The sequence below is a fragment of the Gallinula chloropus genome (genome assembly GCF_964237585.1).
Source record: "Gallinula chloropus genome assembly, chromosome: 1".
Lineage (NCBI taxonomy): Eukaryota > Metazoa > Chordata > Aves > Gruiformes > Rallidae > Gallinula > Gallinula chloropus.
This window is the reverse complement of record NC_140085.1, coordinates 75,855,142-75,877,867: the sequence shown is the minus strand read 5'-3', so window position 1 is coordinate 75,877,867 and position 22,726 is coordinate 75,855,142. Positions and strand designations below refer to the sequence as shown.

Sequence of the window (22,726 nt, the reverse complement as noted above, 5' to 3'; positions counted from 1 at the left end):
GCCAAGCTCGCTGCGCTGCACAGCAGTAATTCAATTGCCCGGCTTTTGCTGGAGCTGATGGTCTATTTAATGCTTTGGCCTCAGTCCAAGGGCTGGTGATATTTGCATGAGTGGGAATGGCTGGGAGAGGGTGAAATGAAAGAGCTGCCCATTACTAAATTGTTCTCATCTCCCACCACTCTCTTGCCCAGTGCTCGCACCCCACCCTTGTGCCGTGTACCACATGCTGTGTTACTGATTGTCACGTGAAGTTCTGCATGCAGGTTGATCAGATCAGCAGTCCAGAGGGATCGCTTGTTCACACCAGAAACCAGCCATCAGGCTGTAAAACTGCCAGTGTAATTTCATATACATCAGCTGCTGGGCTGACACGGAGGCCTGATGCAGGGGTAGAGAATAAAACTTAGCAGCGAGTCACTCACATCGTCCTTTCTGTTGAGGGTGTCAAGGGCATGAGATGTTGAAGGTGAAAGGCTCTTTTGTTTCTAATGCCATTGCTCCTTTTGGCTGTCTCCACAGCTGCAGCAGAGCACGCCTGCGGCCCAGCCAACATCCCAGGAAGAGTTTGGCATCTCCAGATTATTTCCTTGTTGCCATTGCAGAATAAAAGGGACTGAGATAAAGAAGGGAAAGGCAATAAATGGGCTAGGTAAAAGAAGGCAGTGTAGGCAGGACAAACAAGCGAAGAGCATGACAGTGAAGATAGGTGCCTACCAGCAAAAAAATGACAGGAAGGAAAAAACCTAGAGACAGATGAATAATGGTTCCACCCAAGATAAGCAAGATGTACTGAAGATAAATTACAATAGCATGTTGTTTCAGCTATTGCTACAGTAATGTCCATCTCGTGCAAAGCTTCTTGTCTGCGTGGGGTTTGAATCACTCTGCGTAGACTGAGATCGTTATGCAGATTTACAGTGAGAGGCAACAGGCCCGACTCACGAGATTCACTCTCTTGAATCCTGCTTTGCAAGTAACGGTGTTGCTAAACTGAGAAGCGTGGCTGAAGATCTGAGGCGTCCTCACTGCCCTTCTACGCCTGGAAGTCGCGGTCTCACGGAGTTAACGGGCACGGAGCAGTGCCTGGTTCCTGCCTTTCTGTCTTAGAGGAGGTCACCCCCAAATGTGTTTGTGCTTCTCTTTGCTTGAAGGAGAATAACCTTATTTTTGCATCCAGCTGGACAGCTGTGTCAGAAGACGACCCCTTAGATGATATAAATCTAGGTCTTATTCCTGGGCTTGGGTTCTGGTAGTCAAGGAGCAAATCCTTCAGCGTGTGCCTGACGTGCATACGTTTTGTGTGTGTGTGCACACACATGTGTTTCCACCTGAAAGGCAGATGGTTGTTTACAGGGCTCTTCGTGCCTCTCTGCACGCTGCCTTTGGCTCTACCTGCCAGAACAGTTCCAGCTTCTGCCTGCAAAAGTTGCAGGGTGATTGGGCACCTGTTCTTCGTGTACACACATACTTAATAAGGCCGCAGGAGCTTTCCCACCTGGACCTTATTAACGTACAAGAAGTGTTCTGACAGGATGCGATCACGCTGTTCTTCCAAGTAAGACATCTCTGGTGGAGTCACCACGCCACACGAGTTAGGTAGCAACCATTCCTTTGGAGGATTGTCCAGAGATTACAGGCAGAGCGCGCGTCAACAATGTTGATGAGAAGGACGTTGCCCCGTGGGAAGGTACAAGGAGAAGGGATGTGAAATACTGCTGCTGCTTGGCTCACAACTCGTCGGGAGTGCTGTGCCTGGTCTTCCTCGCTGATCTTCGGGAAAGGTGTGGGCCCAACAGAGGTGAGAGCTCCCTAGTTTGAAAAGTGCGATCTGCGAGGACAGGTGAACTCAACTGGGGTGGGTGAGAGAATTGGAGAACTGGCTGACCTGCTTCAGGGCCGTTTCCTGCATCTGCAGCAGATAGCAGAGGAAGCAATGGGCTTGGAGGGGAACAGGAATGGTTCAGGCCACACACAGGCACAGTTCTGCAGTCGTGAGGAGCAGGAAGCACTGACATGTTTCCTGGGGACATTGGTGTTATCCTCCATCAAAAACCTCAGAGGACTGATTAGATGATCATCTTTCAGGACTTGCCTCTGAGCAGGGAGTGAATTGGATCGCTTCCTGGGATCCTTCATACTTGTTGTAGCTTATGGTCTGTAGATTTACATGGATTAAGTTGTGAAATGAGAAAAAGTTTCTTCTTCCCAAGCAGCCAGAGCTGCCACTCCTGTGTTCTGGTGACTTCCTAGTGGGATGTAACAGCCATAGTGGTACATGGGGAGAAACAGACACAGCTTCTCACAGTCCCCTTGCCTGCAAATAAACTGCCATTATTTTAGGAATGCAATTAGATTGGTAGCAAACCCAATGCAGTTGTTGTTCCTTTCCTAGCAAGAAAGGATTATTATGATATGTCTGAACTCATTAAAGAGTTCAGACTTAAAAAAACCCAGCTGGGCCCCTCTGAAATAAAAGGGGTTAGGACTGCATCAATGAAATCATTGTCCAAAATGGTAAATTGGAACGGGGAAATTAACTGGATGAAAGTTTGCTCAGATCCCAGCAACAAAGTTATTTCAAATAGATGTGCATAATTACGACCTGATATTCTGCAGTAAAACAATTACGTCGTCTCATTTCATTTAAAGAACCACAAAATCATTGCTTCTTGCAGTTAAAAAGGTGTGTGGGACAAGCAGCTGATCTCTCAAGCACCCTGGCCGTACTTAAGAGAGAAACTTCTTTGACAGGAAATGATTTTGAGACTTTCCAAAGCACTTGCCCAAACCATTAGGAAGTCTGACATTAGAAGCTTTGGGTGATTAATGACTTTGGCAGATTAACCATAGATTTGTTTGATATCAAGCAGCCAGCCTGTAAAAAATACCAACAGCGTGTCATTAATTTCTCTGCAGCTCATCCCATTAAAAACTTATGTGGCCAACTGTTCTCATGTGCCCGCTGCAAAGCAAGTCAAGGGCAGAACACGCATTTCTTCGCAAGTGGTAACAAACAGTCGCCGTTGTGGTCACTTTGGAGCCTTCAGGTGGTGGTGGTGGTGGTGGTGGTGACAGTGGGGTGCCTGACAGCTTGTAAGTTGCAAAATTCAAGCCCAGTCAATGAAACATCAGGGTAAAAGCTGTGTAGAATGTGGACTTTTTAAGGAAGTATTGGAGCCCGTCACACGGTGGTGGGTGGGGAGACCATTGTGGTGTGTGCAAATGGATATCACAGCTGGGCAAATACAAGAAGCTTGTATGTGCTATTTCTAGGGTAGGCACATGCAAGGAACTAACAGGTTCCTGCTTGCCTTCCTTCCTGTACGAGATGGCATGTTTCAAGGTGCTGCTTCCTCAGTCCCATACTAGATGGTGGCATTTGTCTGATGTGGGGATTTCCTGGTTTCAGTTAGAATAGAGTTAATTTCTTTCTAGCAGTGGATGGAATGCCATGTCTGGGAATTGGGATGAGAGCCATGCTGATAACACAGGGATGTTTTAGTTGTTGCCAAGCTATCAAGGACTTGTCAGTTCTGCTGACAAGAAGGGAGGGAACACAGCCAGGACAGGTGGCCTGAACTGGCCAAAGGGGGTATTCCATGACAATTGCATCATGCTCAGCATAAAAGGGGGGCTGGTGGGGGGAGGAGCAGGCAGGTCCAGGACATGTGGTTTTGGGGACGGTCTGGTTTTGGGACAGCTCTGAGCTGTGCAGCCTGCACCATGTGGTTCAGCGAGAAACTGCATCGTGTGTCACCAGTTTAATATATTTTGCTATAAAGTCCTGTTATTATTATTATTATTTATATTATCATCATTATTATTATCATTATTTTAATCTTTCTGCTATCCCAGTAAACTATCCTTATACCAACCCGGGAGGTTTTGGCTTCTTGGGTTTTCTTTTCCCTCCCTTTCCCCCTCCCTCAATCTCCCCCCCCAATCCCCCACCCCCTCTCCCTTGAAGAACAAGCAGCCCTGTGGTGCCTGGCTCTCGGCTGGGGCAAAGCCAGGACAGGGGGGCTCGGCAGCTCAGAGCAAGGTTTGTCACGCGCATCTGTGGGAGCTTCAAGGAAATCAGAGTAAACATTTCATCAGAAATAACATAGCAGGGAAGTTAAAAGACTGTATTTAAGGAGAAGAACAGTTTGAGTGTTGCTCTTCCTTTGGGGAGTAATTGTCCATGGAAAATAACCACACAGGAGCAATTTTTCTACCGTCTTGTGATGCTACTTGAGGAGGGGAAAAAAACTGCACTCCGATGACAACCAAAGATATTTTTGGCTGGCTAGACACAGATTTAATTCATGTGATTTGCTTGAATGGTATAATTATGTTATTAATTTTCATTATGTTGCCTAAATACAAATGCAAGTGCCAGAAGCAGAAGACTGAATTGGCAGCCAATGAAATACAGTTAATGCACAGGAAATATCTCAGACTAAAATAATTTACAGATTACGAGAACGAGTGGGAGTGAAGCAATAAGAGAAAAGGAAAATATAATCTAAGATGATGACAGAAATTAACATGAAATACAAATTTATCTTCTTTTGTATTTTACCGGCTCTGCTTACTTTTTTGCCTGTAGGAAAATCTCAATATTATATTAGTCCTGACTTGCTTGATGACAGCGAATTAAAATATTTCTGACCATTCTCTGGTATAAAGTCAAAAAAAATTCCTCAGCTGCTATAAAAACTCCTGCTGGTGTAGGTAAGTGGGGGCTGAAGACACCTGAAGGCTTAGAGCAGTCTTAAGACCAGTGAATTAGTGAAAAGAATGTAGAGTTATGCAGAGGTTGGGTAGGAGTGTGTATGGGAAATGAAGAAGGGGATAAAAAACCCAGACATGGATACAGCTTCTAAGAGCAGCAAAATTTTAGCCATAAATTTTCAGACATCCCAGGGCACAAAAGACTGAAGAAATCAGCATTTGTAGGATTGAGGAGACTTTTGAAAACTTTCTCCTCAATCTTGCATGGATGAGGCACTGAAAGATTTATAAAATCTGTTTTCTTCCGTAGCATTCCAGTTAACCAGGGGCCAGGAAGTCTGGGTTATTTCTGGACGGATGTCATTGTAATGCGTACAGATGTCACCAAGCGGCCGCATACCTGTTGTTGCTTTGGGACCTCTTACCTGGAGCTGCCAATGCATCCATCTGACTTCATGCTTTTCAAAACATTAAAAAAATTCATTAAAGCTAGCAAACATTTGAAGATTGGGCAGCAATTCACAGAATCACAGAATCACAAGGTTGGAAAAGACCTTTAAGTTCATCGAGTCCAACTGTACCTGTCCTATGCTAAACTGGATCTCTAAATACCTCATCTTTGTGTCAAGAGGCACGTTGGCGTGGCTTGCAGAGCAAGAGGGACAAGACGCCCTGCTCATGAAGAGCAGCTTCCAGCATCTAAGGAAGATGCTACAAATTAAATACTGGTCTGCTACAGAAGTCAACGGAATGGTGAGTTACTGATGTCACGGTAGCTGCTTCCTTTTTGGAAATGTTTAAACCCATGCTTGGGCTAATTCCTGTCACATTAAGAAAACAAGATAAGCAAATAGGTAGTTATGCCATTTTACAGTGCTTGAGTGCTCCAAAAGGAGTAGGAGAAATGTTCCCAATTGAAGGGACAGCACTAGCTGAACCTCGTTACTGGCCGTAAACATTGAAAAAGCTGATTTTTCTTCAAAATCACAAGAAGGATTCTCTGAAGGTTTTCTAACAGATGCACTGAAAAACAATTTAAATTCTACAGGCTCATAACTTCCTTTCCCTCCCCCCCATGCTGTAAGATACGTTTCATTTCCTTATGGAATTATGTAATACGCTTGGTTGAATTTGGTCTACCAGGTCTTCGTTTCAGTAGAGGCATTGATGGGTAGTCAGTTCAGCAATATCTTGCTGAGTTTTCCTGGGTTTAATGTACTCTTCCTATGGTTTTATAATGATATTGTAGACCTACTATGAATCATTTGAGATTCTTTCTGGAGATATGACTCCTAAGGATGTCTCGGGCTGAATAATCATAAAATGAGTCACTGAAATTAGACGCATTGGGAATATTTTGAGTCGATCACCCAAAAATTGGGAGTCACTGAGCAGCTAATGACTCAAAACCCAAGCGTATCTGCTCCTCTGATCTGTGCCACACAGGAAAATAAACAATATTTGGATTAATCTAGAAGAGTGTGGCACCCAAGCCAGAGTAGCAAAGGCTGTAGCTATATCCTAGGGACAAAATTTTGCCAGAGTTGCAGCCCTTACCTGTGCCCCAAACATATCAGTGATTCTAACCCCAATGAATACAGTGCCCACCGTTGCATCAGCTCTGTGCTGACGTACAGCGTTAGTCAGAGATATAGTTAGTTATTCATTTCCTTTTCAGCCTCCAACAACTAACTTATCTTTGTAAAACTACGTGTGTATACAAACAAACCCCCAAAGTATCTTCTGCTTACTCAGCATTTACAGATTTTGCAAATCTGCAGAAGTGGGGAGGAAAAAAAAAAGGCAGACTTTGCAAGATGTTTGACATCAATAATTATTGTAACTGCACAACACAGCACATTATTTGTTCCAATAATAGGTCTCGACAGCAATAAAGTGTGTGCCTCTCCTCCAGGTTTCAGCTGTGGGAAGTATTTTGACACTTGGATCTGCACAGCGTGTAGCGGTGTGTGGGCAGAGTTGTGTTTTCTTTCTGCTGCTGGCGAGAGGCTTTCAAAGTTTGCCACAAATCTCAGGTGTATGAGTACATTTTGCTACTAAAATTCCTTTCTTACACTCTCCTATGAAGGGAAGGAAGTGGTTGATACCCAGCCTTGCACTTTGCACCTACCTCTGGAACTGCTTCCTCTGCTATTAGAGGGACACTGTGCTGCCCAGTATGCCTCACTGTCACAGAGCTGCCACAGCTGGACTTCAAGGCAAAATTCACCTCCAAGCCTGGAGCCAGTGCCCTGCCAGCACACCTCTACAGTTGCTCAGACCCCTTTGGAGGCGAGAAGCTTAGGCACTCAGATTGTCTCAGGCCTTTCTATAGAGTACCTGGAGTTGGAAGGGACCCATAAGGATCATCAGGTCCAGCTCCTGGCTCCACACAGGGCCAGCCAAGCTTGGTGCTGTGACCACTTCCCCGGGGAGCCTCTGCCAATGCCCGACCACCCTCTCAGTAAAGAACCTCTTCCTAATGCCCAACCTAAACCTCCCCTGTCACAGCTTCATGCTGTTCCCTCAGGTCTATCACTGGTCACCAAAGAGAGGAGATCGGTACCTGCTCCTTCACTTCCCCTCATCAGGAAGCCATAGACCACGATGAGGTCTTCCCTCAGCCTCCTCTTCTCCAGGCTGAACAAAGGGACTTCAGCCTCTCCTCATAAGACTTCCCCTCCAGACCATCCTCATTGCCCTCCTCTGGACACTCTCCAATATTTTTTTGTGCCTCTTGTCCTGTGGCACCTAAAACTGCGCACAGCACTCGAGGTGAGGCCGCACCAGTGCAGTCTAGAGTGGGACAGTCCCCTCCCTGGACTGGCTGACAATGCCCTGCTTAATGCACGCCAGGGTACGGTTGGCCCTCCTGGCTGTCTGGGCACACTGCTGGCTCACATTTATCTTTCATCTACTTCTGGCATCACCTGATATAACCATGACCACTGGAGTGGGAAGAGTACCCTAGCAACTCATAGCATTGTACTACAGCTTCTTTGACATACTCTTCCACTCTTGTTTGGGAATAGAAAGCAAGTGATGACCACACTGACATCCAGCACAGGCACTTTCAAAACCACCGCCAAGTAACCACTATAGGAATTGTGAGAGCTCCCATTTATACCCATCGCCTAGAAATAGAAGTTAAATCTGAACTCAGTGCAAGCCTAGAAGTTGAAGGCAAGTACCCAGAGAATTCAGCAGCAGCTTAGAGAAACCCGCCCCCCTGTCTTGCAAACCACCGAAGTTTCTTTGTGTTGCCTGTTTACTGAAGGAGACATAGGCTTTCATACTCTCCAGAGTACAGGCAGCTACTGTTTAAGGATTCATAGATAATGTTTTAATTACCATTTCCTTCTCTGAAAAGGCACAATTCTAGAAAGAGATATCCATCTTTTCTTTTTTTCCCCCTTCTTCAGTCTGTGATTATGGTAACTATAAATAATAGTTTTCACTTTCACTGCAATTTAGAGCTTTCTGGCGCCTTGACATCAAAAAGCTTTGTGGTTTTGTGTGGTTTGATTAAGAGGCCTACATTTCAAAGCTTTTCTAAATGCTGCTGGGTTGGGAATCTCATGAGCATGGACTTCCCTGTGGTGGCTGAGCAATTGTGTCTGCCCTAATGCAACTGAGGAACACAGAGAGTTCAGTTACCTTTGTCAGTCAAATACATCTTTCTGTTGTATTTTTTGTAGCTATTTATGATAGGTCTTAACATGTGAGCCTTTTGGATGGGCACTTGCATTCCTTTCTGTACCACAGGGGAAAGGGCTGCTCTTTATTCATTTGTGGAACAGATTTTAGGTAGCATTTTGCAACGAGGTTTGTGGGGTTTTTTTCCCTAATGCTTTTCAGGGATGTCGAGTCTGCTTGAGTCTTCAAGTCCATAAAAGACATTGCACTATGCAGGTAAGGACTTTGTTTTAATAACTGGGTTTTTTTGAGTGACCAATGTGTCGCTGAATGGGTTATCTGAATTGTTTGGCATTCAGACTTGGGTGCCTATGCCTATTTTTGAGACCACATTAATAGCAATTGTGTTAATGACAGTACAACTGCACTGGTCATCTTAGTGTAAGGGGGCACATTAACAGATGGCTACTTCTGGCACATCAAAGATTTTGTCCTTTGCTTTGTTTCTGGTTTATGGGCAATTTTCTGTTATCTTCTCTGAGCCCCAAAAAGTGATTGTTTTTGCAATGATGTTAAAATAGAAGCTGAACTGTCTGATGTCGTGTTTCCCATAAAGAGAATTGGTGGTTTGAAAAGTGTGTTGTGTCTGCAAGAAAAGCAACCAAACAGAAAAAAAAGCCTACTTTGTTGATATTTGTGTTCCAGGTTATGTTATCTACTAGTCTCTACACCACCATTTCCTTGAATCAATGACTTGTGAAACTTGCTTTCTACATTGCAGACATCACAGTGTGACATTTTATAATACAAGTGATCTGTCTCACATGTTTCTTTTCAAGAGAGAAAACCATTATTTCCTTGACTTTCAAATGTTTTGCAGGGTTAATCTCCTAAATGTTTGTTAGGATTAACCTAAACAGAGTGAGAACCTGGCCCTTCAAGTGTTTTTAAAGGGAATCACAACTGGTGAAGTAACTTGAGAAACGTAAGTACAACAAAGCTCCAGAACTAAATATGTCTTTGCATCCAGTGTCCATGTTACCTGGTGGGATCAGATGATTAACTGACGATTGTGAAAGACCTGCTGTGGTTCAGGATGAAAAGTACAGCTGAAGTTCAGCAGAGGAATGGGCAGGTCATGGTAACGGTGGTTCCCAAGTCCTTGACTGCTTGATCTTTTAGTGATGATGATGACATCCTCTTTGTGAGGCACCACAGATCTCTGCATGAGGTGGCCTTCCCTCAGAAACCCTCTTAAGTCCCAGGATACTTCTGTCTTCCTTCACCAGCACCGTGTAATGTCACCCAGCACAAAAAAGAACACTTTTTTCAAGTTTCATCTCTGCTCTTTAGTGGACATTCTCTGAGGCTTTAAAAAATATATCCATAATAATCTTGAAGCACTTAGCTAATATTAGCTGTCGGTGCATCCAAGAGATGAATGACAGCTGAATTTCACTGTGTCCCACAGCGCTACGCTATGTTTGAAGAAGCCTCTCTTACAAATCTAGCTCAGTCAGATCGTTTTGACTCTCTGTTTCCCCTGTTAAATGGGGACAGGGGTGATGATAGCCGCCTTCTGGGAAAAAAAATAACACTTCTGAGACTTACTTGGAGGGGTACTGGTTCTGATTCCTGTGTATTAATGTTACTCTACGCATATTGATACTGTGTGCAAGTATGTTCCAATTGATAGGTTTGTTAAACCTCTCCTGAGGCCAGCATGTGAATTTTGGCCTAAATAAGAAGGCTGATGGAAACCTGACACACAACCTGAACTCTGCACTGAACTCAGCAATTTTTGCACTGGTTCTGCACCTGAAGTCTCATCCAGCAAGGCTGTTTTGTTTCCTGCCACTGAAGCCTTGCCTTGTGCTCCAAGCCAGGTTTCCATTCCATTTCTACTGTGGACGCTGGATCTGTTTTTACACATGACCCTGCACCCTTCAGAGCAGCAGGGCATGCTCAGGGTCCAAGTGCTTGCCAGAGTTGGCCATGGACAGCGAGAATATTTGTGAGGCTTCCTCTTGGATGCTCATCTGTCTGGGCTTTGAGAGTTGCAGCCAACCATACTGAAACTTCCCTTTAAACATAGCTCTGCATCACCTTCTGCATCATTTTTTTCAGGGTGGACAACTGAATAAATCACATCATCTAGATCCACAGTTAATTCTTAGCTGTTCTTGGAAGCAAAGAGGGGTTTCTGATGCCTCACACAAATTCATGTTTCTTCCTAATAAGAGCTACAGATTGTGTGCTACAGGAAGAAAAGACATAGCAAATTTATCAACAAAGCTTTTTTCCTCTCCTCTCTTTTTCCTCCACATGCTTCCCCCTGGCCTAGAGGGATTACTTCTTGTGAGACCGAATTTATTACGTCCCCCCTCTATATATCAGACGTGACCTTCTCATGAACAGGCATTCTTAAACAATGCTAAATTATGAATGATGGCTTCTTGACAGCAACAGCTCAGATTGAAATTCCAGCAAATGTCAGACATGAGGTCAGAATCTGTCTGAGTCCCCAAGGAAAAAGAACTGCACTAACAAGGGAAGCGCCAGCTTGTTCAAGAGATGTGCTTGGAGTCTGCATGCATGAGTATGTCCGTGTTCCATTGTTACTGCCCTACCCATTTTCTTGCCTTTTTAAATGGTGAATAATAAAATAGGACACCTTCAGCCACAGTGTTTTTGGCACGACAGTTCTAATGCATCATTGACACTAAGCTAGCAAGCCCCTTACTTCTCTGAGTAGCCCTTCTTTTTGTGAGTAAATTCCTTAACTTCAGTGCAGCTTGCACCTGTTAGTAAGGACAACTCATAGAGCTGCTGCACAGGGGTTCAGGTTCCCTGCAGCATGTTCACAGGTGCCTTTCCCTATGGAAGAATTCAGAGAGGGTGCCAAATCCATCTGTCTTCAGTAATGTGTTGCCATGTGTCCAATGAATTTCCTTTTTCTCTTCAGCTTTACCACTGTTCTTCATAACTGATTTCCCCATCTGAAGGATGTAGCTTTGTAGTAAGAGCTTCTTCCAGGCCCCGACGCTGTGCACTAAGAGCTGTTGTAGTGGTTGGGCTGGAGGCAGATTGGGTTTTTTCCCCCTTTGCAACAACAGGCCAGACCTATTGGAAGCAGCTGTGTTGAAGGTGTGCTGGATCTGTGTGTCAAGGTTTTGGCTTTCTGCAAGAAGCTGCTAGAAGCTTCCCCTAAGTCCAACAGAGCCAATACCAGCCCGTGCCACAAATGTACCTGCTACTGGCCAAGACCAAGCCAATTTGCAACAGTGGCAGCGCCTCTGGGGGCTAGCATATTGAAGAAGGGGGGAAAAAGAAGAAAGCAGCAAGAGCAGCAGCTTTTGCAGGCAGGGATAGGAGTGAGAAGATGTGAGAGACTCTGCAGTCAGTGAAGAAGGAGAGGGAGGAGGTGCTCCAGGTTCCAGAGCAGAGATTCCCCTGCAGCCCCTGGCTGGCCACGGTGAGGCAGGTTGTCCTGCAACAGCCCATGGAAGATGATGGTGGAGCAGATATCCACCTGCAGCCCATGGAGGACCCCATGCCAGAGCAGGTGGAGGGATTTGAAGGAGGCTGCAGCTCTGGGGGAAACCCATGCTGGATCAGGCTCCTGGCAGGACCTGTGTCCAGGTGGAAAGAGGAGCCCAGGCTGGAGGAGGTTTGCTGGCAGGACTTGTGAACCCATGGGAGACCCACACTGGAGCAGTCTGGTGCTGAAGGACTGCATCCTGGGGAAGGGACCTGTGCTGGGGCAGTCTGTTGAGAATTGTAGTTCATAGAGAAGTACCTGGAGGACTGTCTCTTTTGAGAGGGACCCCACACTGGAGCCGGGGAAGAGCATGTGGAGTCCTTCCCCCTGAAGTGGAAGGAGCGGCAGGGACAGTGTGTGATGAACTGACCACTGCTCCCATTCCCTGTTCCGCTGTGCCTCATTGGGGAAGGAGGTAGAGAAACTGAGTGTGAAGCTGAGCCTCAGAAAAAGGGAAGGGTGGGGAGATGTGTTTTAAGATTTGTTTTCATTTCTCATTGCTCTACTCTGTTTTACTTGGTAATAAATTGGATTATTTTTTCAAAGCTGAGTTGATTTTGCAAGTGGTGAGTGATCTCCCCCGTCCTTATGTGCCTCCTAGCCCAGGAGCTTCTTGTTACACTTTCTCTCCCTTGTCCCTCTGAGGAGGGGTGTGATCAAGTGGTTTTGGTGGGCACCTGGCCTCCAGGTGGGGTCAAACCACCACAGAAGTTCAAGCCCTTTAAGGACTGTAATAAACTTGTGATTTATGGATGCATCTACTTCTATTGGATAAAACTGTGCCATTTGTCTATTGTGGGTATGAGAGGAAGATTTGGATGTGCACTGTGAATAGATACATATTGATTCTGAAAGCATGCTTCTTGGTAGTGCACATGGCAGGAATTTCACCCAGAGTTTTGCTGTACTTCCTTACTTCCACCTTGCTGCCTATCCATGTGTTTCATAGGCACTTTTACACACACTGAAGATGTATCCTGAAGCCAGTGCTGTGGAACACAAGTCTGGTGTCTCTGGCTTTCCTAGAGATACTGTAACGATGCACAGAGGTGATGGCAGAGTTGTCAAAAGTTGCCTGTGCTCCTCCATCTGATGAGTAAAATCTCTTCCTGTGCAAACCCAGAAAGCAAAGTGCTGTGGCTAATGGCTCGATACATCCCGCGTTACCTATTCCCTCACCTTCTCAGTCATTCTAGTTCCACTTTGTTAGCAGCTAGCATCACTGGTCGCATAAAAACATGTTTTGAAAATCCTTTCAGCACTGCCTGTAAAAGAGGTTCTCTGTTTTAGAGAGTGAACTCTGGCTTTCATCAGGAAGATCCTTTTTTTTCCCCCTCCATTTTTACGCTTCTTTCTCGTGCATTCCGGCTCCTCTCTGAAGTTGGCGGGATGACTGTAGATGTTGTCACAGTAATGATATTATTACAGCGTGACAGCTGAGGGAAAAAATGTGGCAACATTTGTAATATATTTTTGGAGGCTAGCTGCTACAGCCAGGTAAAAACAGATTAGCTTTTGGACACCGTGCCTTTGCAGGAATATTAATTCAATATTGTAGCTGTGATTCTCCCCTCCAACAGGATTATATAAAACTGTCATATCAGGGGCTCAAAAAGCTTTATCGGTGAGAACACACATTTGTTGGTGGCTTTAATAGATCTATGGAGTAAATCCTGCCAGGGAGAAGCGTTCTGGGCATTTGCCACCCAGCCTTCGTAGGGGCAGCTGTGTGTCTGTCCATAAAGCTATCCACACCCTTTGCCTTACTCTTGGGGAGCGAAATTCAGGTGCCAGGTTTTTGTTGTGTCAACGGGACAGGGGTGTGTGGGGGAACACAGAGAAATCAGCCTGCCCAAAGGCGACACCCCGCAAAGGCTGACCCTCAGCAGCACTCAGGCAGGCAGTGCTGTCTGAACACTTTGCTGCTGTACCTTTGGTCAAACCACATAGGGAGGGAGTACTGGTGGGGCACCAGGGCTGCCATTCCCAGTTAAATGTCAGCTGGGTTGGTTTGTTTTTATTTCCCCAGCTCCCTTCACCCTGAGAAATCAGACACACCTTTCACACAGCCTCTACTCACGGAGCACGAGATGCTCCCAGGACTGAGGGCACAGCGTCAAGCCAGGTGTTTTAGTCAGGTGGTAACTGAGTGTGTTTGGAAGAGAACAGATACTCCTGGTATGTGTACTGCATGGTAACGTTTTCATCAGCTGAAAGGCTGCAGCAGCCTGAGAGCGGGTTCCCGTGCAGCTCCTCTGCTAAATTCTGCAGCGTGGGAAGTGGTGGGATGCTGAAGCAGAGGGGAAAAGCCCTGTTATTTTGGAAGTGAGAGGGCTTGAAAGGGAGAGAAGTAGCGAAGGAGCACGGGATGCTCTCTGTGAAAGCAGGCAAAAACTGGATCTTTGGAAGGATGCAGCTCAGGCCTGCATGTGCTTTTTGGGTTGGGAATCAAGGGAAAGAGGAGCCGCTACTTTTTTAAGGCTCGGGAAAAGGTGTTAGTGCTGCCCTCCCGAGCGGGGCTTTCCCGGCGGCAGCCGCGGGGATAAGCCCCAGAGCGGGACCCGCCGGGCTGGCTGCGGGCGGCTGGAGCGGCATGTCCCGGGGGCGGGGGGAGGCAAGCCCGGCGCGGCGGTACCTTCGCCTGGCCAGGGCCGATCACAGGCGAGGGAAAACGGGAGAAGGGTTCAGCTGGTTTAGAGCGAAACCGGGAAAACCCCAAGACCACGTTTTCTTTCTGATCAGCGGGTAGGTGACCCGTAGTCACGCTGGTTCTTCTCCTTACTCTGTGTCCTCACCCATTGCTTTTCTCTGTGCTGCTTTTTAAAGGCCTCTCTCTCTCTATATATATATATATATAGATTTCTTTTTCCCTGTAGTAGAGCTGCTTATGAACCTTGCCTAGACCAGCTAGCCTTTCTGGCTGGGGATCTTACTCGGGGCCAAAGAGAAGGTGAGGTTAAATCTCGCTGCTCAGTTCTCACTAAAACGGAGCACGAGGGCAGAATCGTGCCTGAATTTCTATTTTCTGCTTTGATTTAAAGACATGGGCAGTTGATGGCTACATCTCTACATCTCAGTGGCTGCAAGCTGTTGCTAAAGTGCTTAAGACTATTTGCTTGTAAGCGAGATTCACTTTTGGCAGTTTATTCTTACCTCCTGTTTATTCTCCGCCTGAAGCTGCTGCCCTCAGGGGAAGGCACCGGCGTGCTTCCCTTCAGTGCTCACTGAGCGAAAGGACAGAGACTGATAACGCTGCCTTAGAAGCAGATTTGACCAGCGAGTAGGACACCTGGGGTTGAGCTTGCCCTAGTGCATCTGTGATTTCCACCTCCCTGGTGCATCTGTGATTTCCACCTGCACGAGCGCAGGAGGGTCTTCCCACAACAAGTCAATAGGGACATAACAAGTTCTGCCTCATCTCTGCCTTGATCCACCTGGATCCTTCTGGGCAGCAGGTAGGACACGGTGATGGAGTTACCACCATGGCACCAGACAGGCTGCAGACTGCAATAAATTCGGTGAACAGCCCAGGGGCTTCGTGCTGAACTATCTTCAGAAAGAGAAGGGGAAAGGCTTAGGAATATCTCATGAGTTCACAAGTAAAAGCCCAAAATCTTGTGTCTCGTTGTCCAAAAGTAAAAGCCCTTTATTAAAGAAATGATCCCTCCCTATGTTACTTTAGGAGGGATTATATTACTGAAGAAATGAACAGTGAATTCTATTCGGTGAATTGCTACATTCCAAGTTGGAACGGCTGTTTCTCTTTCACTGCCCAAACTGCAAGCAAGTGAAAGAGTAACAGTCACTCCTGCTTGCTCTCATCCTTTTCCGCTTTCTGGTTTTCCAAGCAACACTGAGCCTCTGGTTTGTCTCCCTTTGCAGCTAAAGGTGAGCAAAGAGACAGAGTTTAATTTGGGATATGGTTTTGCATGTTTCAGTCTTTTTTTTTTTTTACTTTTTATGAGTCTAGCTAACTATGTTTTGAATTATGCTCTGGAGAGTGAAGGTTCTGTTTGTTTTTAGTAGACGTGACTGAATAGGTTTCGCTTTGGTTTACTGTTGGCAAATATCTTCCTTACAGAAATGAAAATATTTGTTCTGCTTAAAATATATATATATATTTCTTTTTGTCAGAGGCTGGTCAAAATGTTCTGCTCAATTTCTTTTCCCATTTTGTCTGGAGAAAACAGCTCTAACACTCTAGACAGCTCAAGCATCTCAAACAAGAATGGAAACAATATTTCTTATGCAATTACAAGTTTCTGGCATTTTTGTGTTCATTAGAAATTGTCAAGTTAATACTCACGTCAGTGTCTATTTCTACACAGCCGCACACTAGGAAAGAGCAAATGTTTTTCCTCCTCTCAAGCACCCAAAGCCCATTGACATTTCCAAGTTTATTTTTTACTGAGAACTAAGCAGTATCTGTTTGGGATCTCTAGTTGAAAAAGCTGTATAAACAGCCAGCTAGTATTTAGGATCATTTTATTGCTGCCTTGTAGTCAGCACATACTAAACTGTGTCAAACATTCTTCTTTGCTTGTTTTCCCCCAATTTTTGGGTGGGTTTTTTTTTCAAAGTTTCTTTTCTTCATTAGTCCAGGGGAAGTTCTGGACATTTGCAGAAAGAGCTGTGGGACTTGGGGTTGTCTGTTTTCAAACTCAGAAGTTGTTTGACTGAGTCTCTGATTGCTATGGGGAAAACCACAACCCACAGATTTTTTGTTTGCCGCCCTTTGCTAGGTGAGAATGGCAGCCTTTCAGCACTGTGCTTCTGAAAATCTTAGCAGATCAGCCTGGTAGTACTTCCTTCCCCATCACCTGCCGTGGTCGCCATCTCTCCTGTGCCATGCTGACGTGCCTTGAGTCAGGCAGAGGCTAATGGCTGTGTCACAGGGCGGTCAGTGTCTCCTTGCTACCTGAAGTCTCCCAAGTTCGAAGTGCTCAAACTCAATCCCTTAGTTACTGCCCTGGAAGTGCTCAAAGTAGCTGAGCTCTGCGCGCTCCTGGAAGTCTGGAAAGCAGCTGGCTAACCTAACTCATACAAAACTCATCCCAGGGTTAATTGGGAGTCTGCAGTGTTGCTCCGTGGGTCTGATTGATAAGTGTGTCTGGAAACGCTGGACACAACCTGATGGTACCAGCCCAGCCTGAGTGTCCCTTTTATGCAATAGCCTGTGTCTGGAGACTGGGCTCTGAAACTGGGGACTGCCGAGATCCTCACTGGGGGAAGCTAATCGCGTCTGGCCTGTTTCAGCAGACCCAATCACCTCAGACAGGTGCTTTCTGCTGCTGGAGCCACTCTGTCCTCACAAAATGATCACATGCTCTCTGCTGACTTTGGAGGGCTGAAGGCCATCCACGTGGCACCCTCACCCTGCCAGGCGGGTGGTGGGGCCCGGTGGGAAGCTGGAGCTGGGCACTGGCACAGGTGTGCAAGGCTCACCCTGCTGCTTCTCGGTTGGTGGGTGGCCTCTCTGCCCACTCTCTCCTGCACTGGGGACTTCAGTGACAGCCCCAATCGGGCTGGGATGCCCATCAGCTGCTCGTGTCACACCCGGGGGTGTAATACCCAGTGCGTTTCCTTCTGACACCCGACAGCACCGGTGGGTACACGGTGCCATAGAGCTTCTGCTTTGGTAATGGTGCTGCTGGCCTGAGCACGCTGTTCTTTTAGGTTTGCCGGACACCCCCCGTTTGCTAAATTATCAAAACAATAGGGGATAAAGGATATACATACGCTGACCGTGTGGGCACGGTAATCACAGCTCCCAGGCTCCCGACCCGAAGCCGGGGCTGACCACGGGGACCCCGCCAGGCCCCCGCACGCCGCGCAGGGAGACGCGGCAAGGGGAGAGAGGGAGGGGGCCGGGGGCCGATGTCCGCCAGGGCGCGCTGCCGAGCAGCGCGGCCGCCGCCGGGGGGACCGCGAGGCACCGGGAGGGTGGGCGGCTGCCGGCGGCGCTGCCCGCAGGGGTGAGCCCGGAGCGGGACGTGTCCCCCCATCCGCTCCGGCTCGGCCGGTGCTTGTGGGTCAAGCGGGAGAGGTGGGGGGAGGCCGGGCCGCGGGGCCGCGCCGGTGGAGCGGAGCCCAGCACCGTAGCACAGCCGGTCCGCAGCTCCGGCCGCCGTTGCTCACTCGCCCTCCCTCCCCCCCTCCCTTCCTCGGTGGCTGGGGGGCGGGCGGCGGGGGCCGGGGCACTCCGCGACCGGGGCGGGGTGGAAATTTACCGGGGTCGTCCGCAGCGCCGCTGCGAGACAGGGAGAGCGAGCGGGCTCGGCGGGAGGCGGAGGGAGAGAGGGCGGGGAGCGGCGGAGCATCGTCTGGCGGGGAAAGCGAGGGACCAAATGACTGTGAGGAAGGGCGGCAGCCGCCACCGCCGAGAGAGGAGCCAGCCGCGGCGCAGCGGCAGCAGTCCCGGCAGGAGCCCCGACGCCCGCGGGGCCCGGCTTCCCCCCGGCCGGCTGGGCGGCGATGGCGGCGGGCGGCGGGCGGCAGGCGGGCCGCCGGGCTTAGGGCGCGGGCGGCGGCGGGGCTGAGGCGGGCCCCCCGCCCGCGGGCGCCGCATGGCGCGGGCCTGATGCCGGAGCGCGGCCCGGCGCCGCGGCGGCGCTGCGGGAGGAGGATGGCGGGGCTGGCGTGGAAGTGGCCGCGCACCCGCCTGCCCGTGGGGGCCAGCGCCCTGGGCGTCTTCGTCCTCTGCTGGCTCTACATCTTCCCCGTCTACCGGCTGCCCGACGAGAAGGAGATCGTGCAGGGGGTGCTGCTGCAGCAGGGCAAGGCGTGGAGGAGGAACCAGACCGCGATCGTCGTCTTCAGGTAGCGCCGTGCGCGGCCCAAGGGCACCCGGGGACGGGCACCCGGGGACGGGCGGCCGCACGAAGCGGCGGCCGGGCGGCGGGAACCCATCCGGGCGCGCTCCCCACCCCGCCGAATCCCAAACTTCTGTTTTTTTTTCCTACCCGACCTTTTGTGGGGTTTATTTTCCCAGCGGGCGAGGGGCTGGCAGGGCCCCTCTTGCCCAGCAAAACTTTTTTGGGTGGCTCTCTGCGCTGCGGGGAGGACAAGGGGCTGGGCGCGGGGGTTGGAGGCTTATTTCTCGGAGATGTAAGGGAGGGAGGCTTATTTCTCCTCGCCTATCCTAGATGCCCTTCCTAGCAGGGCTGAGGTGCTTCTGAGCGGCGCGGGGTTGCCCGCACAATAGGATGCTTCTCGCTCGCCCCGTGACAGCTGCACCGGCAGCGCCTTCGGCTGGTAACAAAGCGAGGGGCTCGGAGCCTCCCTTCGCGCATCGCCTGTGACTGCCTGCGGGCTGCCGGGGACAGCTGAGCGCCGGCATCTCCCTCGGGATGCGAAGGGGAAGGTTTGCGCGGATGTTCGCTCGTGTCAGCGTCCTCGCTCCGCGGAACACTTCGGCAGCCCCGCGCTAGTCCTTGACTCTTTGCAGTTTATTATAGAAACCACGTGAAGAGGCACCCTTTCCCCTCCCTTTCTTCTACCGTGGCTGGGGGACGGTGATAATCCTCGGAGCCCTATCACCTTCCCCAGCTGCACAGGAGAGAGGAGGAACGTTGCAGTCAGGGTGCCACATCTGATCGCGTTGGAGAACCAGGTCCCTGCGGCAGGGAGGGGTTTTTTTTGAATGACCCTGGCAGAAAAGCCAGTGCAGAGGAGATTTGCATCCCCTTGAAAATTTCTCACGTGCCTGGGTACAACACAGACAATTGGAAGAGGCTGATTTCCTTCCCTTTCCTGGAGGGAAGCTGGGTCTTCTCCCGATGCTCTGTGGCACGTGAACGATCAGAGTGAGTGGTAATCAAGCTGCCTGCAGAAAGGCCCTCTTTCTTTCGTGAATGCCAGAATGAATCAGATCCTGATTCCAAGAGACTCTTTAAGTTATTTTTTTTAAGCGTCGTGCAGGTTTATTTGGTGTTCTTCAATATTTTTGGAGTAATATTTAACTTGGGTTTAGTCATGAATGAAAGCCGGCATGCGATTGCTTAATATCACATCTGCTGGGATAACAGAAACTTTACAGTTCTTCCTTTATCCACGGAAGCTTGCAAGAAACATAAGCAGTGACAGGTGATAAGCGGGTGTGTGTTCATGCCATCACAGGGTAGGCCTTGAAGAAGTCCTTCCTTTAATACAGAGGTAGCAGTAAGGTAAAGGTGTAGGATCCTTTTTGTACAACACAAGAAACTGGTCTGATCTTCTCTTCTCAGATACTAATTCCTCTTAATCCTGTTATGCCACTGATGCCCATTTTTGGGAGTAGATGAATGAGTATGTTTTTACAAATGCCCCTGGCAGGTGACGTGGGAAAGAGTTTGATGTATTCTATCTCATGCTCATAAGCCAAATGTTGTCTGGAGATCGGTAACGCTGCTCCGGCTTCAGCTTAAAAAACAGGTTTTAAACCGCTTTCACCACATGGTTTAGCAACGAAAACTCGTGTGTGGCTCGTCAACTCTTCCACTTGCCCATATGTTTTTCTACTCCCTGAGCATAGTGATTATCTCAGAGATGCTACTGAAGAGAGCCTTTTGCAGTAAAAAGGAGCTACTGTTTCTTGTCTGTGTCTCCTGATGCTCCCGTGCAGCGCTAAATGTAAAAAGCTTTAAATAACCTGCTTCAAAAAAAAAAAAAGAAAAGTTTTTAAGAGGGAATGTACACTGGAGCTATAGACTGAGTATACCATAATACTCACATGATCATGGCACAGAACTCTCTCTGCTGCCTAAGTTTGCTTCTCCTCCATGCTGTTTGGCAGTTACGAAACTGAAGGGCACGGCAGGTAAGCTGCTGCGAGGTGATTCAGGGAAACCGTGTCCTGCTCTTTGCTACGGTCCCGCTGTCTCTACGTGAGAGCACTCTCAAAGCTCCAGGTTTCAGTTTCTGCTGGGAACCACCTGTGAATTGCGAGTCTCTCTTGTTTAAATTGGGAAGGAGGCACAGAGCTTCGCAGGAATCCCGTGTGCGGACTTCGGAGTAATACATTTTTCCATAATAGCCTAATATTAAGTGGGTTTTAATGTATTATTAATAGGTTTTTATTAAAGAACGAGGTTAAGTGCCATCCTCCCTAGCCCTCCTTGCTACATTCTGGTTACCGAACAATTTTGGTTTTATACTCAGTTTTGAAGAATAAATTTGAATGTATCTGTGCTAAAAGTGTATGCGGGAAAGCGTGAACTTTGGATGATATGGCGGCGGCTGTGGTACTGTATGAGTGTAGCTGATACACAGAGAAAACATCTGATGGTTTGGTATCTTTCTCCTCCTATAAACTCACTGGACTCCTATTGTTGCAGTAGTTATTGTCCCTTAGTAATTAACTTGAGCAAAACATACTTTTCAAACCTCTGAAGTGCTGATCCCCCTTTGCCTTCTGTCCCTGGATCAAAGACCATTCAGCAAGGTCAACAAACAACATGTATGGTAATTTGGGTTGATCCCTGGGAACTGAGTGCCAGTACCTCCTCAATTGCCACTGCTTCTTCCTTGTCTTCCTCTGCACAGCCAGAAACCTTGTGTAAAGATCTGACATGTGTAAACTCTTGCTTATACGAGAGTGCACACTGGTGCTTGTGGGATGGTTTACATGAGGGTTTTGTGTCTGAGTATGGATTTACAGAATTGTGTCTCAAATGTAAGTACTTTTGTAAATAGTTCCAGGTTGCTGCTTCTGAGGTGTGTGTTGCCTTACTGCAGCTGTGCATAAGGACAGCTTGTGGGCGTAAGAAAAAGAGCAGCGTTAAGCCTTTGACGCCGTCATGCCTGTTTAAAGCACGTTTGCAGCCTCGAATGTGTACATGACTTCTGTGAGTAATCCTGGCACGCTGAGCGCGCCGAGTCCCCCTGACATCAGAGCAGTGGGTGGCTCTGCAAGAATTGCCTGGGTTCGTGGATGGAAGGACAGATCCTGAAAAGCCTGAAAGTACAACTGACGTTATTAAAAGAGCCCTTGGTCCAATGTTGTGTCCTTTGAAGTCTTCCAAGTCTGGGCAATCGGAGTGGAGTACAGCCCACAAGCAAGCGATTGCTATTAGCATCCTTTGTATGTTGAGGCATTAGTGGCTGAGGCTCATCATACTCTCTGCTGTGGAAACGTCTTATCTCTGACCAGTGCTGAATGACACTTTGTCATTCAGATGGTGAACTGCTTCATCTTGAACCACAAAGTGGTCAGAATAGGAATGAGACCGTCATTAGAGTCACTAGAGGCTCATGTGTCTAATTTACCTACAGTATAACGGCTTGTCATCCTCTGAGGTGGTTAATGTTATCGTGTCCTAATTGTTTTTATGGATTGCTTAGGTTTGTTTTGTTGGTTTTTTTTTAAGGGCCTAGTGCTGCTTAAATAATTTAGGCAAAAATGTTGTTAACTGCTGTTTCTATTAGTGAAGCAGGTGATATGCAATAATATCTTCAGGATGGTTTTATTAAAAAAGACTGCAGTTGATTAAAGGCAGAGCAGAATCTTTTCATCCGCCCTGCCTGCTCCATGCAGCCACAGATCCCGAGCGCTGCATGTTTATCTGATGCTTCCTCTTCATTTGTTTCCCAGGGTGGACCTCCCCTGGGGAATGAGTGGGGGACAGTGGGCTTTTGATGGCCAAGGCTGCCACTGAAAGGGTTGGGTGGTGTTTGGAGGCTTAGGGGTTCCTCAGGAAGAGATGGGACAGTCTCATCTGCAAGGCAGCGGGGAGGCTACCCTTGCCATTTGGATTGCGTTCTTGCTTCTGCTGCAGCAGTTTTGTGTGCTGCAGAGCCGTCACCCTGGGTTTATTCAGGGGGTGGCTTGGTTGAGCTGGTGCCAGGTGTCTCACA

General features: G+C 48.1%; 1 protein-coding gene across 1 annotated transcript in view; it reads left to right on the top strand.

The window, feature by feature from the left end:
- Nucleotides 1-18,473: 18,473 nt before the first annotated feature.
- Nucleotides 18,474-22,726, top strand: part of ST8SIA1 (ST8 alpha-N-acetyl-neuraminide alpha-2,8-sialyltransferase 1) — a gene marked incomplete at its 5' end in the record, with an annotated part of 139,081 nt that continues 134,828 nt past the window's right edge. The window contains one exon of the mRNA XM_084279383.1: nucleotides 18,474-18,712. Coding sequence (XP_084135509.1) covers nucleotides 18,474-18,712 — 239 coding nt within the window. The remainder of the gene's footprint in view (nucleotides 18,713-22,726) is intronic.